Raw genomic sequence first — 18,865 nt, 5'->3', positions numbered from 1 at the left:
GGGGGGGGGGGGGGTTAATCTAGAAAGCGGAAAATGTTAATGCAGCGAGAGTGCCGGTGAGTCGCTGGGCACCCGCGCGCGGGCGCCGGGCGACGTCGGGAAAATTAATAAAATTAAATGATATGTTGCTTCTCTGGTTAATTCGTGGTTCTCTCGACCATCCGTTTGTAAAGTGTAAAAGTAAATTAACTCTATACATTAAAAACTCAAGCGCGATTACGTACGGTACCTCAACTATTATCCTCAAGGTAAGCGCGGTAAGCGTTCATAAGAAGAGAACAAACGAGGGAGAAAAAAGAAACAAGAGAAAGAGATGGATAGATAGATAGAGATAGAGAGGGAGAGAGAGAAAATAAGGGGCCATGGTACGCGGAAAAACTTAAGCGGCAAAAGCCGAGAGGTAAGAAAATTGATCGTTCACAGTCGATTATTCTCCTTACGGCCGAAGAATAATCGATCGTGATTGGTCAATGCTTGCTTACTGCTCGTGTCTTATTGCTTTACGCTTTTTGCGTGCGTCATGGGCCTAAAACCATAAAACCTCTATCTTACTCTGTGCGAACGGAAGTAATAGTAGTGGTAGTCGTAAAGTAAGTTAGTTATGTCTTACGTAATATAGCCGGGAGTAAACGTTACACACGCAACAACAACAACAACGAAAAATCGTCCCGTTAAGATCGACTCGGTCCGGCCACTCGTCGTATCGGTCGCGGCGAAAAGATCACGGCGCGAAAATATGGCTCCACGAATAAATATACGCTCGCAAAAAGGCAACAAATCGAAAGCACGAGTTGCACGTTTATCTAAGGGCACTTTTCTATCTCTCGTCGCGAAGGTTTCGTCGTCGTCCCGGCCGAGTTCCCCGCGACCGCTCGCGCTCCGGTTCGTCGAGCGTGCCGATTCCCGGGGTCGGGTGTATCCCGGACGTCTCTTCTCGCAAGTCGCTCAAGCGCGATCGAACAACGACGTGACAATAAAAATATACTATTACACGTGGAGTAACGATTAGATCGCGCCTTAAATCGCATCATTTCTAATCATTTGATTATTTTTCATCACTCGATCCACCTTCGGCTATCGACCGCTTCATTTTCAACCCCGACCTCGAGAAGTTCAACCTCCCGGAATCCCCAAACAGCTTATTCCGCCAGTCAAATACCACTGAAATAATTTCGCGTTGAGGAACACGCGGGGACGAACGACGTCGCTCTGTCCGAACTCTTCTTGAATACCTCATACCTCCGGAGGGACATTGCCTGTTTGTCATCGCGCAAACGGACGGTCGGATCAGCCGTCCTCTCGCGTCCTCTCCCGCGGGTTTTTACTGCTTGTCTTCGAAGCGGAAGGTTTTCGTGTTGGACTCCTGCCGGCTCGACGTCGTCATCGTCACGGTCTTCTTCTCCGTGACCTTGTGCAAGCTCGACTGCTTCGTCGTGCGCTCCTCGACGCTGTCGTTGTCGAAGGCGCTCTTGAACGTGGACAGCTCGTTGCCGGAGGTCGTGTACTCTTTGGTCTCCTCGGTGGCCTCGTAGTTGGAAGAGCTGCTCTTGCCGGGCGTCGACGTGTACACCTTCGTCGTGATGGTCTCGATTCTGCCGCCGGGCACGACCTTGCTCTCGACGTTCTTGAACGTCTGGTGATGCGGCACGACGCCGAATCGCTGGGTGTCCACTTGCTTCTCGGAGCGGAAGGTGCTCATCGGGCTGGCGGCCGAGAAGCGATCGATCGGATGCTGCTGATCCTGCCTCTCGTACGTCGTCTCCGGCGAGGTCGGTATCTGCGGGGCGGATCTGTGCGTCGGGGACCGCGGCGAGTATGAGATATGCTGAGGCGGCGGGTGGTAAGCGATGTCCCCGGCGTGCTTCCTCTCCGCCGCGCTGATGATCTCCTGGTTGATCTTCCGCTCGATCGAGCTGTACTGACCGGGCAAGTTGTCCGTCACGATCTTCCTCTCGGTAACGACGTACGGGCTCCGCTCCTGGTAACTGTCGCCGTACTTCCTGTCCAGGGACTCGCTGTCCAGAAGGACCGAGCGGTATTGGGCGTCCTTCATCTTCCTCTCGAGGGTGCTCTGCGTCGAGTGCACCTTCTCCGGGCTGACCAGCTGCTGCCGATCACCGATCTCGGCGAACTGGTGATGGCTGATGTGCTGGGCGCTGGTCTGCAGCTGGTCCAGCGTGTGGTGCATCGTCTGCGGCGAGTGCATGTGCGACGGCTCGTACGCCCTGGTCTCGTAACGGGTCGTGTAGCCCTCGTAGCCGCTCTGATCGAGCTCACCGTCGTCGGCCAGGTCCGGCCGGTTCTTGTACTTGGCTTGACGGATCGCGGTTAAACGGCCCCGGGCCTCCTCCAGCTCGCGCTCAATTCGCAACACCTCCGAGCGTGCGTTGATCTCCTGCGCGATGCCGCCTACCATGCGGCGGTTCAGGACCAACGAGCGGTCCTCCTCCTGTTGGATAGCCTGTTGCGCAGCGCGTACGAGATTATCGGTCGCACGTTTCACCGCATTGCCAGCGGCCTGCAGGCGCTTCGTGCTCTCGCTGTCAGGGTCGGCCTTGACCTTGCAAGCAACCAACAGTTGCGCCGTGCTGCTGGCAACCTGCTTGGCGCTGGAGATCAACTTCTCCTCGGAGCTTACTCCTTGAACGAGAGCGTTGGCGGACTCCACGAGGCTGTGGGTGGCGGCCGCCACCAGTCTGGCGGCGGAGATCAGACCCTCGGACCATTGCCCGTCGTCGGAGCTGGTTAACGGTGTGCGGGACACCTTGCCGGTGGCGATCAGCTCGCGCTGGGCGGCACTGGCGGCCTTGATCAGGGCCGACGTGGCGGCGGCGATCGACTTCGCGGCCTCCAATATCATCTCGTCGAAGTTCATGTCCTCGTTCGCCTCCTGCGGAGCGAAAGCGTGTCTTAGTGTGAAACTCGACGGGAGAGGGGAGGGAGGGGGAAGGACGACGAGCATCCAGGAACAGACGATGATTTGGTGTAATCTTACCGACCGAAACTCACCCCGGGTACTCGCAACGTCGACTTCTCTACCCGCCGCAATAATATGTTCGATTCCTGGTCGATCATTTATAAACGACCAAGAAAATCAAACATATCTCGCGAAGGGCAGAACGGTTCTTCGCAACCTACCAACCCCCCATGCCCGATTATATTCCTCCTACGTAATTGTAACTGTCACTTTTAACATAATCTTAACGTTCTGCGAACATATTCGTTATTGTATCGTGTTTGTTTATTACCATCGTGATTTTTTTCTTGGCAGGAAAAATGACAAAAGTGACCTCTCAGGCATCAAAATAGTGACAAACAAAAAGTCTAACAAGTACACACATCAAAAGTTATAAATATCATAAATGTCATAAATACTTACTCTACAAATACTTGACTCGGGCTTTGATATGTATTTTCCATATTTTCAACATTCGCTCAAAGCGATCGCTTCGAACTTCCAGCAACATCTGCTATTTTTTAACGCTTCCTCTGAATGACAGCGATTGGACGCTCACCTGAATGCTCCTCCTTGGCCTGAGGCTGGCCAGTTTCTTGGCGGCGGCGTCGATGCTCGCAGCTGCGCCGAGGAGTTCGTTCTCCGCGATCACCGTAGGGTCGTCGGGGTCGACCCAGTCGTTGCCCTTCAACAGCTCCGCCACCGCGACCAGTTCGGTCACGCTCTGGGCGATTTTGCGCGAGATCGCCGGCAACGTGTGCTTGGCGTCGCCCTGCCTGGAGGAGATCTGCAGGATCGCCTGGAGCAGCTCGCGGTAGTTGATGGCGACGTCGTGGCCGGCCTGCAGGGTGCGGTCGCGCAGATCGGCCGTCTCCGCGCAGTTGTAGGCGGCGCCTTTGCAGATGGTCAACATGTCGCTGATCGCCTTCCTGCCCATGTTGGCGGCGGCGATGATGTCGTCCTGCTTGCAGCTGTTCCCGGCTGCGACCGCCTTCGCCGTGGATATCGTGATGCTCTTGGTGCAACGCACCAGATCCTCCGGCGTGACGTTGCTCTTCTGGCTCTCCGGGCTGTTGAGGGCGCGTATCTCCTGTGCGATCGCCTCGATCGTCGACTCCAACGCCCTGGTGCCACGGGTGTGCTCGTCCTCCACGGCCTTGACGGTCTTCAGCAACGATGTCACGTTGGTCACCATTACCTGTGCCAGAGAGAAAGAGAGAGAGAGAGAGAGAGAGGGGAACGAATTAATCGCACTGACTTACTACGTGAATATCGCGTTTTCTTCCTTATATTTGCGTCAAAGCGCGTGAGTTTTTTTTTTTTACACACGTGTCACGTGTTAATGTACTCGCGAGTACGAGATGGTTAGAGCTACGAGATATTAAAGGATATTATTAACCCTTCGTTGGCACGTTTGTTTCCCGCTGCTCAGTTTGGTTCACACCATCTGTGAGACCCAGTAACTTCGCCGACACGCCTTTTACTCAGATACGTGCAAATGTGCAATTATTCACTGTACAGATATTATAGTTTCGAATGCACAAGATGTAAATTTGGTAAGTTCTTTTCCCCGATTATTATTTAAAGAACAGATAATTCGAGGCGTAAGGTGAGACGGTATGTTGATTCTGCACGGAAAGAAGCGAAACGTCTTGCATGCTTCGGGAAACGAATTCTGTGCTTGTATCTGCAATGATTCGACGATTCGACAACTGTGGGATCGCGATTTTTCGCTTGGGTCAAGCTGACCCATGAATGCCAAACTAGGGTTAGTGCCTGAGCTTCAAGTACGGGAAGTGAGAGTACGCCGAGACGCGAAATACCGCCGACTGCAGTTTGTCAATACACGTGAGAGTGATTAATGCGTGAAGCGTGGACCGGTTGTGTTATCAATGTGACGTAACGACCCTCTCTTGGCGATCGTGAGAGACGACGGGCGTTATTATATGCGGAAGCTGGTTAACTGGAAGAGCCTGTTAATCCGTGCAAAACGCATCTTCGTGAAACAGGGACGTACGTACCCAACTGATGAACTCGGCCGAGTAAAACTAGTGTGTCTCGGCTAAAAACGATAGTAATTGGAAAGAGAGAGAGAGAGAGAGAGAGAGATTTTGTGGGAAATCGTGACTCATTAATACAAAAGTCGTTCGTACATGATTTTGCGACTACGTCGTAATCTCTACACTTCGGTAAATAAAACTCGCTAATTTCGCATCGGATCGATCTGCCTCGCCTCTTTGACGCGCATTCAAATTCGCATTTTGCGTTTCACACGCAACCGTTTGTTCTCTAGGTCTGTTTTTTCCAGCTGAACTAGGTGGCATTTTCGTTTTTCGAATGCAATAAATATATAATCAATATGTAATAAGTGTATAGCAAATTATAAATATATAACGAGTGTATAACAGGCTTATATGTATAATAATAAGTGTAAAATAAGTATGTGGCAAGTTATAATTATAGTTATAAGTATATAACAAGTATATCTCAGGTTACATAGAGAGTGTACCTCAGGTTTCAACGGCCAAACTGCCGAAAAGTGAATATTTTATGGGTATATTTCATATCGTTTCTTTCCTGTGCTGAAAAATACCAGAATAAAAAGTAAAATATCTCGAAAAGTATTCATTTTTCGATAATCTTACCCCGGTACTTTAATACGCAGAATGAACGGAGGAACCGATCTGTGTTAAGAAGAAAACTATATAATTCTATAAAAAAAGAAGCGAAGTTGTAATGACCTTGAATTATTAACTACACAACGAAATTAAGGTCAATTAAATCAACTAATGTCCCCCTCCAGACCTTACAACTTTTGTCTGAACATATTTTCGACTCGACCTTGCGAAGATAAAGAGAATAGCGGATTAAAATCGGATATCCCAGGGATGTCAATTATATTGCGCTGAAAAAGGAAAAGGAACGAAGTTGCGTTAGTTCGGCTGAAAAGAGAACAGGCCTTCTTTCTCAACGTATGCAAGAGAGACAGGAGATCAATTTCGCGCACATGCGATATATTCGTTCGTGGATCGTTCGATTACGTTCGATTGATTAATTCGCACGGCGACTCCGTCGCGGGGACCGACACAGCCCGCCGCGACGTACGCGGAAAACGACCGTGCTTGCGACGGAGGAGGAAACGGAATATCCGGCTACATGAGCAACAATAAGTCGGACGTCCGTTGGACCGGCTGAGAGCTCTCAGAGATGGAGAGCAGGCGGATTAGCTCCTCCTCTTGATCGGACACGAACCATTCCGATTCCGAGCCGCCGACGTCGCTCAGAGGCACGAACTGCTGCTGCAGCTGTTGCTCTAAGACCTGTCCGGGATCGGCCAGACCAAAATCGTCAATGAGACTCGTATTAAAGTCCACCTCGCATCGTCGACACATTCGTGATACACGAGTAGTGGTAGTGGCGGTGCTAGTGGTAATAATATTAATAAATAAATAGTATCTGTAACATACACTACCGCTACCTCGCGAATCTCTCGACACATCGACGTATGTGAGAAAGCAATGTACAACAAAGGCGGAGCGTCGCGTTAAACAAACAGCATCCTCTACAAGAGTGCCTTTCCGCCATAGGAGAGGAAGGAAGAGAGAGAGAGAGAGAGAGATAGAGAGAAAGGAAACACATCATCCGCCGCTCTAAAGTAGTAATATACTTCACACACACGGAAGATAGATACGAAGCCGAACAATAAGCGTCGTTCAAGGTGGACTTTAATGGTGTCTCTCTTAGATTTCGGTCCGCAACGCCGACGGCGGATACACAGAATGACACAGATTCTTGCGGCCTTGTTTCCGCTCGAGAGTCTCTCTCGCGTCTCACGACGTATGATCCCGAGAACAGCGACGGTCGATCGATCGATGCCGACCGAATTCCGCGTGACGGACGCCAGGCGAGATTTTAGTAGAGCCAGAACGCAAGTTCGGTTAGAGAGAGAAAGAGAGAGAGAGAGAGAGAGAGAGAAAGGTGAGAACGAAGACGGCTCACGAGAATGTGTCAATTAAAGTCCACCCCAAAAAAGGTACAAAACAGACAAGTATTCCCAGTAAACACCAAGTATCAGTAAAATAACATCGGTATTACAACGTCCGATGCAACAATGCAATTGCCGGAGGTTTTCTACAATAAGCAATAAGATTTGGGCGGTAAGAAAATTCACACCAAAATCACAGTCGTTCATTAGCAAAATAACCAGTCGTGTTTAGTCAATTTCCTTATTGCGTAAGTCTTACTGCTTATTGTAGAAAGCTTCTTACATAACACGTGGTGTTGTGTAACAGTTATATCGTTGTGTCGGACATGATAACATCGATGTCACGTTACAGATACTTGGTGTTTATCGGGCCCTCTGAGATTATGCGTTCTACATAGTTACGTCTGGATTACGACACAACTCGACCGGTTAATCGATTAGGAGGGGAGGGGGGGGGAGCGCAACACCAAAAAAACAACGCTTCATTAGTCTCCGGGGGTGGTCAGATTGAAATTCAGCCGAGACGAACGCCTCCGATCGCAGGGTGCGGGGTGGGTGGGTGGTTCTCTACTGTTACGCCTGAAACGACATTATTGGAGTTCGGTGCGTTAATCGATCGCCGGGGATTCGTTGAAGACCCGGCCGGGATCCGCTCATCGGGGTGCCTCATCCGTATTCGCGGGATGTCTCATCGGCTTTCGATTCTATGGTTATTTCGGCTAGTTGGCTGGCTGGCTGGCCAGCCACCGGCGAGAGTTAATGTCGCCCGGCCCAATATTATTCCACGTATTCGCAATAAAGATCCATTCGGGTGGCGTCGCGCCGTAAACAACGAGTTCCTTCCAATCAAGCGTCGGCCGGGGTTAATCTCTCAAGCGGGCAACGTAAGCGCACGAGTATAATCCGCTCCATTCTCGTTGTTAGAGCACACATGTGTGGTGGTATGGCTGATATTCATAGTCGAGTTTTATATTTAAAATTGCCTCGGGTTGGCTAGGAAGCATCGGAGGAGGAGCTCAGGATGTGACGTTAAATATAAAATCTGATTGTGAATACCGGCTGGTACGCGTACACACATTAACGAGGAGTGTGAGCGTGTGAGCAAAGCGAGAGGCGACTTTCGCACGAGCAAGGTTACCTTGGCGGAATCCTTAAGGTGTGCCATGCTGGGGTCGTTGATGGGCTTGCCGCTGGCGGCCTTGGTGGCGTGTATGAGGTCGCCCAGCGCCGAAGCGACGTCCTTCACCGCGTTGATCAGCATCACCTGCGCCTCCGGATTCTGACTGCCCAGACTGGCCGCACCGTACTTGACCACTTCGGCGAGTTGGACGATGGTGGAGACGGCATTCTGCGCCGCCACAGCCAGCTGTTCCTGCGACGACGCGGCGCCAGCGACCAAGGTCTTGGTGTCCTCCACCAGGGCCTTGGCGGTCTTCAGTATGTTCTCACGGTGGTCGGCGAACGTGTCGCCCTCGTTCTCGGCGTGCAGGGTGCCGGCGGTGGCGAACATGATGGTGGTATCGAGGTCGCCGATGATGCCGGACACCGTGCTGGCCGCGTTGATGCACGCCTGGGTGCCGCGTGAGCCAGCTTGCAAGGCAGCCAACACCTGCGACACCTTCTCCGTCACGATCTTGCTCTGCTCGGCGACCTCACGCTGCGCGTACACGTCACCGGGCGACATCTGGCAGATGCCGGCGGTGCGTACTATGTCGGCGCACGCACGGCCGAGCTCCTGAACGCCGGTCCGTAGCCGCGCCGACACGTCGGCGTTCGAGGCCGCCGCGGACGCGCCGGAGGTGTCGCGGGCGAGCTGCGTGTACTTGTGGCTGATGTCGACCGCCAGCGGGCCCAGTCTGGCAACGTCGGTGCTGGACTTGGTCGACTGTAAGTAAAAAAGGGCACAGGCCGGTAACCACTTGAACGTTGAATATCTTCCAGAAAGAAAGATGTTTTATCAAGCGCCTTACCATTTCTTGCGCCAACCGAGCGATCTCCTTCGCGGCCTCGACCATCCTGGTCTGGTAGTCGACGTACGAGTCGACGGTGTCGATGGTGGACATGCGGTGGTCCTCCAGTCGGACCATCGCGCGCGAAATGGTGTCGATGAGGCCGGTGACGATGCCGTGCGACGTCGATATGGTCTCCAGCGTGTTCTGCAGTTCCTGAAGCGCGTCCTTGGTGGACTCGACGGTCTCGTCCACCTCCGAGTGCAGGGCGATGGCCTTCGGATTGCCGCCGGACTCCTTGGCGACGTAGATCAGCTGCAGGGCGGACTCGGCGACGGTCTTCGTCTGGTCCAGCAGCACCATTTGCTGCTTCGAGTGCACCATGTTGGAGGCGGCGCCTACGGCGCCGGAGACGAGCGGTTCCGAGTAGAGGGCGATCTGGCTGACCGCGTGGCCCACGTTCTCCGCCTCGTACTTCGCGGCCGTGCGCAACGGCTCCAGCTTCTCGCGCAGCTCGCTCGCGCTGCTCTCCATCTGGTCGGTGAAGCCCTGCATGGTGTTCTCGCGCCGCGGCACCAACGCCTGCGAGACGGCGCTGAGGGACGCGGCGTCCAACTCGCGGATGCGGGCCGACAGCTTCTCGATCGCGGCGTCGCACTCCTTCTGTCCGGGCGCTTTGTCGCGTATCGACGCCACCAGCGACTTGATCGAGTCGCTCACGCTCTTGCTGTGATTGGCCAGCAGCTGCCAAGTCGGCGGATCCTTCGGGCTGACCGCCAGGCTCTTCGCCGCCAGCACCATGGCGCACGAGCCGTCGATGATGGACTTCCCGGCGCTGGTGATCGGCTCCTGCGCCGCCCTGGCCGCGATCGATATCTTGGCCGGCTGGCTCGCGAACTCCGGCGAGCTCGCGAAGGTGCAGAGGTTGTCGACCGCCTCCAGCAGCGGCTTCGTCGCCTCCGCGCACTTCTCGCGATTGGCGTCCGAGTAATTCTGGTCGAGCGCCTTGATCTCCTTCACGAGGCACGCGGTCGAGTTGGCGACGTCCTTGGCCGACTGGACGAAGTGCCGCTTCGCCACCGGGTTGCTGGTCTTGCTGGAGGCGACCCTGCAGGCGTTGCACAGGGCGCTGGTGTGCTTCGCGATCATGGTGGCGGCTGAGAGGACCTGCTGCTGCGTGCTCGTCGGGTTGCCGAGGCTCTGGCAGCCGGTGTGTATCGCCTGAGCCGCCCGGAAGAACTGCGCCTGGTCCACCAGGCCGGGTTTACCCGCCACGGACGTCGGGTCGCTCACCCCGGCGAGGTAGGCCGCTTGAGCCGCGGCTTCTATCAGGCCGCAGATCGACGAGGACACCCCACGGACGGCGACCGAGAACTGCTCGTGCTCCGACTTCTTCGCGTGATTCGCGATACCGGTCATACCGTCGCCCAGGCTCTTGCTCTTCTCCATCACGCTCTCCAGGCATTCGAAGTACGAGGCGTCGGAGATCGGCTCGTACGGATTGTCCAGCAGCGATCGCATCGACTGGATGTTCCTGATGGCGTTGTCGCACTCGTTCTGCCCCGGCGCCGCCGACGTGCACACGTCCACCAGGTAGTTGATGGAGTCGGTGACGGCGCGCGCCGCCGCCGACAGCTGGTTCTTGGCGTTCGGGGCGGTCGGGTCCGCCGCGACCGACTTCGCGGCTACGAGGAGCTTGCCGGACGTCATGCTGACGTTCTTCAACGACACGACCACCTGGCTGCGCGTCTCCACCGCCGTCTGGCCCGCCATCTCCATGCCCACGCCCAGCAGGTCCCCGAAGGCATTGGTGAACTGTTTCGACGAGCTCGCCAGCTGCACGGGCGAGCGCACCGACGACACTATGCTCGAGGAGGCGTCGTTCAGATTGGCCGCCGCGTTGTTCAGGTCGTTCTGCAGCTGCCTGTGAAGCAGCAGAAGCGTCAGTGGCGGATTTATAAGGGGGCTGGTGAGAGGTGGGTCAGAGGGCCCCCGTCGGAAAGTTCCGGTAGTTCTTTTCATTCATTCGAAAGCCCTTTTTCCTCAACACCGTAAGCTTCTCGTTTACTCGGAAACTGAGGGGATGCCAAAGTCGATGGAGAACTTGGCAAGCGTCGATAATGGAGAAACGGCCCACAGAATGTTACGTTACATAAGCACCGACACGATCGCGACACTACCTTTTTTGCAATTCTTGCGCTTGGAGATTTTACGTAAGTGTGAGTGCGATATACATAGGTCTGTTCTTTCTTACTGAACTGGTTGCACTAACTAGTACCAATTCTCTTTTCATCTTTCTTTCATCGAGTCTCAATTGTGTATCTCTTTTTAAGTTTCTGTAAGCCTAGTTCGATGAAAAAAGTCCTAATATGAATGCGATGAGTACCACATCTAACAGAAAATCTAATCAAGATATATAGAAACTTTTTTGCAAATTTTTCGTATCTTTTATGGCTCGTGAATTTCACCGAAAAGATACAAAAATGTTCTTTGAAGTTTTCCCGATTGAAGCATCGACACGTTCGACAAGCTGCAGAATTTCTGTGGCAGATAAATATTTACGCTAACCGACAACAAGAGATGTCACTTAAAAATTCTTAACCCTTTGCACTCGAGGGCTCCGGAGCGGAGCCATTGAAAATTTGTCTTCAAACTCTTCAAACTCAAATGCAAATAGCAAGAGCGGAATATCCTATACACAATAATTTTTAAGATTTGTCTTTGTCCTTGTGTTACGAACTGAAAGTTATTTGCATTGTCTCCATAGCGGAGCCCTCGAGTTTGAAGACAAATTTTAAATGGCTCCGCTCCGGAGCCCTCGAGTGCAAAGGGTTAATTATTTTCGCCACGTACTGAACAAGGCTTCGATTTATTTTCGCGCGTGCTTTCTCAACGTGTAAGAAATATTTATAATTTCGTGCAACCATAAGACGCGAACTTTGCAGAAAAAATCAGTATTCTATCGATCAAGTTTTCAAGTATGGCCATTCCCTTATGGGGTTCTTGAAATGATATTAGCATCAGGCTCCGAAAAATCATCACCCGCCATTGTGCGAAGCGTACGACGCTGAAATTATATGTACTCGTATCTACTGTATGCCAATTATTCCCGATACACGAACGTAGTTCAAGAAGCGATAAGAAGGTACGTGAGAGATATAATGTGAAAACAAAAAGAAAAAAACTGGAACAAGTACGAGCAAAAAGTAGGGATAACCGATTGGGCCATAAATTACGTTTATATATTTATTTTGAGGGAAAATATTGGAGGAGGAATCGCAAGGTGTTCCTTGTGAAGCATGTAGATACTTCTCCCTTGAGTTTCATTAAAGACGGAAAATATCGCGGCTGAAGGAGAAAAATTGTCTGACTTGGAAGCAGCGAAGTAAATTTTTCAACGACTCGAAACTTCCTGTCGATATTCTCCATCGCGAAATAAATAAATAAATAAGTAAATTTAAGGCTCCTGGCTCCTCGATGCAGTCGTCCTATTTAATGACGTCAGAAAACGAGAAAAAGCATGCCTAAAATTCTTCTGCGAAATACGTTGAAATAAAAGAATATATTCATAAAATGAGACACTTATGATCGATCGGTCAGATAAATTATAAAATATTCCGAAAACTTTCCTTTTGTTCTAACAATCAATAAATAACCGTGAAATTAACATAAAATTCAACCTTCCTTCTTAGCTTTTTTTCATGATTCTGCCGCGTTAATTCAACTTATTGATGATTAAAGTAAACTAAACCTTTGCAAATATTTTACAACTGTAAATCACACAAGTATCATTTCACAGACGTATCCTTTTATTTGTACAATGTATTCAGCACGAATTTCGGATAGATGTTTTCTTGCTTCCGATGCCATTAATCGAGATGGCTGAGACGGGGAAACGGGAGTCTCGAGCGACGTGTTGTCAAAGTTGGGACAAACTTTCCTGCGTGGCATGCCATTTCACGCGATATTATAAAATTTGCACAAGGAAAGAATCGATTAGTCAAAAGGGAGGTTAATTCGTCTCTAGAAGGAAACTTCTCACTGATAAAATTACTGAGATCGAGCACGCGGACGGACGATCACGAGTATGAACGATTAGTCGCCTAGAAAACTCTGAAAAGCGCGTGTCCCATCCCGCTGTTTGCCCCGCGTTTCTCCCGGCGCACGTGACTTCCGTTCGTAGAAGAGGTCACTTACCCGTAGTTCTTGTTCGTGTGCGGGAACTCGTTCATGCCGAGCACCTGCGTCATGTCGTCTATGCTGCGTATGGCCTCGTCGACGTCCCTCTGACCGGGTAGACAAGAGACGCACTTGTTCAACGAATTGGACACGTCCTTGGCGACGGCGGCCAGGTTGGCCTCGTTCTCGGGATTCTCCGGATTCTTGAGCACGCGTCGCGCCTCCTTGACCAGATGCAGAGATCGCAGGATCACGTCGTCCGCCGTCATCAGCACCTTCTTCTGCGTCTCCGGCTGGTCGGACGTCGCCGCTACGCCGCGGACCGCGTAGGTGAGGTCCTTCAGCGCCGAGGCGGTCTCCCTGGCGGCGCTGCCGGTGTAGTTCTCGTTGCCCTGCTTGGCGGCGGACAGCAGCTGCGCCATCGCGAATCCGACGTTCTTGGACGTGGCGCCGAGTCGCAGCGCGGTCGACTCCGTCGTCTCCTCGGGCAGCGGTCTCAACGAGGCGGCCTCGACGGCGCGATAGAACTCACCCAGCTCGTCCTTCAGGCTGTTAATCAGCTCCTCCGCCGCGTCGAGCTCCAAGCCGCCGCAGGCTTCCCTGGCGCGCGTCACCGCGGACCTCAGGTCCGCCAACGAGGAGCCCAACTGCTGGGAGGAGTCGTTGAGTTGCATCGCGGACGCCTGGTCGGTCACCGTCGGCAAGACAGCCCTGGCGGCCTTCATCACCGCGGTGCCCGGCTGCAGGAACTGCTCGGAGGCGTTGATCAGGTTCAACTGCGCCGTAGGCACGTCCGGTAAGGCCTGGGTGCCTTTCACGCCGGACACAAGGTGCGAGATGTGCTGGGCCATCGTGCGACACTCCGCGTTGAGCTCCTCTTGGCTGGCCGGGTTGGTGTTGTGGTGGGCGGCGCCGGAGGCGGCCGCGATGCACTGGGTCGCGGTCGCCGCCGCCTGCTTCGCGCACGCCTCCAGCCGGGTGATGAGCTTCCGGCGCAAGGCCGGTGTGGCCGCCGCGGTGGTCGCGGCCCGCAGCTCCTCGGCCGCCTGGCGCAGCCGATCCTGCATCTTGGCGTCGTGCGGACTGCTCGCGCACTGCCGCGCCGCCTCCACCATCTTGGCAGTAGCGTCGGCCAGCAGCTTCGCCGCCGCCAGCAGACGCTGCTGCTGCTCCGAGTCCGTCTGCTTCTCGGCCTCGCCCTTGATGCTCTGGATCAGCTGGGCGGTAGCCTGGCCGACTACTCTCGCCTGACGCACCATCTCGCCGGCGTCGCCGGTGCTCGCGAACAGCTTGTCCGTCGCCACCAGGATAGTCTCCACCGCTCCCTCCTGGACCGATTCCTTCGCCCGTTCGCCCTTAGTCGCCGTCTTGATGTGATTGAGAAGGTCGTTGAGGGTGCGGCTGACCTCGGCCGCGGCGACGCTCAGCTCCTTCAGCAGGTTCTCGTCGCTGCAGGTCTCGTTGCAGACCTGGACCAGGCTCTCGACCGCACGGGTCACCTCGCGCACGGCGTTCATCAGCTGGGTCTGACAGGCGGGCGAGTGCATGGTCGGCGCTACCACCTTCGCGCACGCGACCAGCTGCGACGTGGCCAGCGCGCACTGCGTCGCCGCCGATATCACTCGGTTCTGCGTGGCCGAGTCCTCGCACGTCGCCGCTATGTTCTTCGCTTTCAGCACCAGCGCCGCGGTGGTGTTGGCCACGGCCTTGGCGAGCGCCAGCAGCATGTCCTGCAGCTCGCGATTCGAGTCGTCCTCTTCGCCGATGGTGGTCAACACCTGGTGCGAAGCCTCGCCCACGCGAGACGCCGCGTTCAGCAGATTCTGCCGGGGCTGGAACGAGAACGACGATTACAGCGGGTGTCGGAAGAAATCGAATGTTCGTGACACGCTCGATACCGTGCATGTTCGCGCACATATAAAACGTACCAAGTAAACTAATTGAGCATTTCCGTATCGGACTGCGAAGTCGGATTGAGATCAGGATGGAGATTTGACTGATCGAAGCAAAATACGCTAAACTCAAGTTGACTGAACGCTGAATTATTAAACTTGAGTTTAGTGAACTCTACTCTGATTGGTGAAATTTCAATCAAATCTCAATTTTAATCCGTAGTCTCCACGCGGGCTTTACACGATTCTCAAAAGTGTATAAAGTAGCTTAGTGAACGCTTAATAATTGTTGATCCTGATTGCTACATTTGCTTGGATTTATAAAGGATCTAAAAGAATGTTCCAATCATAGGCAATAAGCACTGAGCTCTTTTCTTTGCTGAGCGCAGCCATTGTGTAACGCACAGGTGTAACAGCTGGTAGATTTGCTGCGGATCGTAACTAAACTATATTAAAAGTTATTGTTTATTTAAATTCTGTTGCAATAAAAAGCACGTTGATCTTGCAATGCTTTTCTTTCTGTTGACATTTTGTTCATTTTTACTGAATATTTTTTTTTGTCTAATCTACAGAGAGGAAAGCTTTCAAAACATAGCGTCCTGTTTATCTCAAGAGAATGTCAATTGGATCCACTCACAATCCCCGCAAAAGCTACAATATATACCGCAGGATGGATCGGATATGCAGCAGCAGTTCCATATTTCTTATATCTATATAATAGTTTTTTAAATTTATTTCAAATATATTTTTATCACAGCCTGCAAAAGAATTTGGTATTCGATTAATTCCTACATTAATTCCTACACCTGTAATAACAAGTTTTAATCTTATCGAAGTCCAGACCATTCTACTTCGTTTACCAAGGTAACGGTCTAGTAAAATGAATTTCCTGAGGCATCAGTTGCGTTTGCAAGATCAGGTGTTTCCAAGGTAAAAAGAAAAGAGAGAAACGAACGTGGGTGTGAAAGCGGATATCTAACTCGTCCGTGTCTACGCTACGAAGCTGAGATATTAGTGCTTACATATTGTCCGTAGAGCGTGGAGGTAATGTAGAAAGGCTGCGGAGAAAGAGGAGACTTTGAGACAAACGACACACGTGGCATCACGAGAGCGCGGGAATGTACGTGTCCGAGTGTACGCGAGATCTCTCGGAGACTCGTCTGCGCGACCGATCGCACTCACCTCTTTGGTCTCCGGCTCCGTGGCTTTCAGCAGGTCCGAGAAGGCCGTGCAGAGTTTCCTGGCGGCGTCCAACAGTCGTTCGCCGGACGACTCGTCATCCATGAGGGCGGCTATCATTCTCACGCCCTTCGTCATCTCCGGTAGGTTCGTGGCGATCGTCGTGATCGCCGCTCCCACCGCGGTGTGGTCCACGTTGTCCGCCGGGCCCGAGGTCAGCGTGACCACCTGGGCGGTCGCGGCGTTCATCGCCGCAATCTGCGAGCCCACGTTCTGCTTGTGGGTGTCGATGGTCTGCTCGATCCATCTCAAGGACGCCGGGTCGGTGCCGAGCTGGGGTATCTGGGCCTTCGTCGAGAGCTCGGTCTCCGCGATGTGGATCACCTCGTGGCCGGCGGTGATGGTCGACAATAAGGCACGTTGCGGTTCAGACAGGACGGATGTCACTTTGGTTTGCTGGACCTGGTTCGTGAACAATCGTGCGTTAAAAAGGGAGAGCGAACGTGATTGGAGATGACGCGTGGAAAACGATACATTCTCTTTCTCTCTCTCTCTCTCTCTCTCTCTCTCTCTCTCTCTATCTTCCTCTCTTTTTCTCTTTCTGCTCAAACGAAAATGCGACTCAGTTTGGCTCACGGGCGTTCAACGAGAACGAACGTAAACGGGAATATATATATATATATATATATATATATATATATATATATATATATATATATATATATATATATATATATATATANTATATATATATATATATATGCGCGTATACATGACGAAGCTGCGAACTGCGACCAATAGTTGCGCTGATACGGACGTTTGCCGATCGATCGGCCGAGCTGAGCGCACGGAAAAAAGATTAGCGTCAATTCAAGGCCCGTATCTTCTCATGCATAAGCGAGAATATGTAATCTTCCACGAAGATCAAACTTGCTCATACACGAAGAAATTCTATGTAGTCCCATGTAAAAAGATCATATACTTGTTATTCAAGAATAATTTTTAGAAATCGGGAGAAAAAGTATTCAGTATATGACCATTAGGAGCCAAGCACGAATATTCTAGTGCCATTAAGTATTAATAATGTTATATTATTAATATAATTATGAGAAGGTGAAATTGTCCGTGTGCGCGAAAAATATTGAATTTTCTCGGACAAACGAAACGCTGCCACAACCTTCCACGTATGAGTCTTGAGTCCCAGTAATATTCGTTATTAATTTAAATCCCGTGAAAATTCCTATCCAATTGTTAACTAAATTAGTGAGCAACTTAATGACTCTATTTATTATGTTGCGAAAAATACGGTCTCGGTACAATTATATTAATAATATAACATTATTAATATTGAACGGCACTGAAACGTACTTAGCTCCTAATAGTCTTATATTGACAATTTACTTTCCATCGGAGTCATCAAAACTGTAAAATTTGAAATTATTCAAGGCAGAAAGAACGATATTTTCAAACTGAAGTTTTTAGTTTGGAGATATCCTCCAATACTATTTCCTCTAAATTCATGATAATTACTCTTGAATAATATAGATGTATTTTTAATGGAACCTATAATAGAATTTCTTCGTGTTCACATATTCCTATAAAAGCAAGTTTTATCTTCATATAAGATTACATATTTTTGCTTATATATGAGCATACGAGTCTCGAACTGGTACTAATTATTTTTTCTGAGCGCGAACGACCGTTCCGTCGCGTCACGGGAAACCGAATCAAAACTGCAAACGTGCGACGGTACAGAGACTTTTTTCCAGGGCAGGGAAGTAACGCGTTACTTGTAACGCTGTTGTAGCAACCATAGAAAGTTACCTTTTTCAATAAGGACATGGTTTTCCCTGATTCATTAGCAACGGTGACGGTACAATTGCATTTTTTCCGGCAACAGTAACGAATATAATCGTTACTTCCCTCGTTGCTTTGTGCACGTAGAACACATGTACCCAAAGTGGGCGAGTCGCAAGAAAAAGTGTGTCCAGAATTGGGCGGAAGGAACAACGAAAATCCCGTTGTCTCTCGGATAACGATTACGGTAAGTCGCTTTTGGAAAGAGCGCCTTTCCCAACCCTGTGTCTTATTTTTTCCTGCCCACCGGTAAGTGTACTGTACCGTAACGCAGGTATGAGTCGATCGGAGGAGCGCGAAACGCAAACGAGTCGAACCGTAAGTAAGTAATTAAATAAATAAAACCCAAAGAGAAAAAAAAAGAACACATTATTCATCAACCGAAGGATAAAGAGGTTAACTGAAAATGTTATCGTAGTGTACCTACTCTGTGTCCGCAATAGAAGGCGCCTAGCATGAAAATAAATTTAACCGTCTATTAGTCCCTTAAAGTCTCTCGCTCTAGCGTGCAATACAAATTTGATTTTGTTCATTCTCAGTGAGATCTTAGACATTCATTCATTCAAAGGGTGCGATCGACCGTGCCGAATGACGCTGAATGTGCGCGTGGCATAGTAACATGAATCGGTTCACAACACGCGTGGTAGTGGTGGTCTCGGCAGAGCCACGCATATGTATTTATAACAAGCAACTAAAAAACACCGACATCTAAGGTGAGCGGCAGCTTGGCAGCGCTTCTCAACGGAGCTTACCATAGGCGGAGCGTGTGCGATGTTCACCTGGCCGCTGACGGTCGTGTACTGGGCACCGCCTACGTGGCCGGTTCCGTATGGCCGGGCCCCTACAAATCACACACCATGCGCTCTAA

General features: G+C 51.2%; 1 protein-coding gene across 4 annotated transcripts in view; it reads right to left on the bottom strand.

Annotated features, from left to right (window-relative positions):
* Nucleotides 1–10: 10 nt before the first annotated feature.
* The window catches only part of LOC106744546 (talin-1), a 50,652-nt gene continuing 31,797 nt past the window's right edge, over nucleotides 11–18,865 (bottom strand). Inside the window, exons 8-15 of one of the 4 annotated variants that reach the window (XM_014619422.1) lie at nucleotides 18,750–18,838; nucleotides 16,144–16,602; nucleotides 15,984–16,019; nucleotides 13,088–14,901; nucleotides 8,912–10,814; nucleotides 8,080–8,826; nucleotides 3,516–4,154; nucleotides 11–2,890 (exon numbers count right to left, since the gene is read on the bottom strand). In XM_014619422.1, coding sequence (XP_014474908.1) covers nucleotides 1,322–2,890; nucleotides 3,516–4,154; nucleotides 8,080–8,826; nucleotides 8,912–10,814; nucleotides 13,088–14,901; nucleotides 15,984–16,019; nucleotides 16,144–16,602; nucleotides 18,750–18,838 — 7,256 coding nt within the window. In that variant the 3' untranslated portion in view covers nucleotides 11–1,321. Of the gene's footprint in view, nucleotides 2,891–3,515; nucleotides 4,155–5,971; nucleotides 6,277–8,079; nucleotides 8,827–8,911; nucleotides 10,815–13,087; nucleotides 14,902–15,983; nucleotides 16,020–16,143; nucleotides 16,603–18,424; nucleotides 18,495–18,749; nucleotides 18,839–18,865 lie in introns of those variants that run through there. The other 3 variants (XM_014619424.1, XM_014619423.1, XM_014619425.1) reach the window with 3 other exon arrangements.

Source organism: Dinoponera quadriceps, unplaced genomic scaffold (genome assembly GCF_001313825.1).
Source record: "Dinoponera quadriceps isolate SergipeBrazil2010 unplaced genomic scaffold, ASM131382v1 scaffold1339, whole genome shotgun sequence".
Taxonomy (NCBI): Eukaryota; Metazoa; Arthropoda; class Insecta; order Hymenoptera; family Formicidae; genus Dinoponera; species Dinoponera quadriceps.
This window is presented reverse-complemented; position numbering and strand designations above follow the sequence as displayed.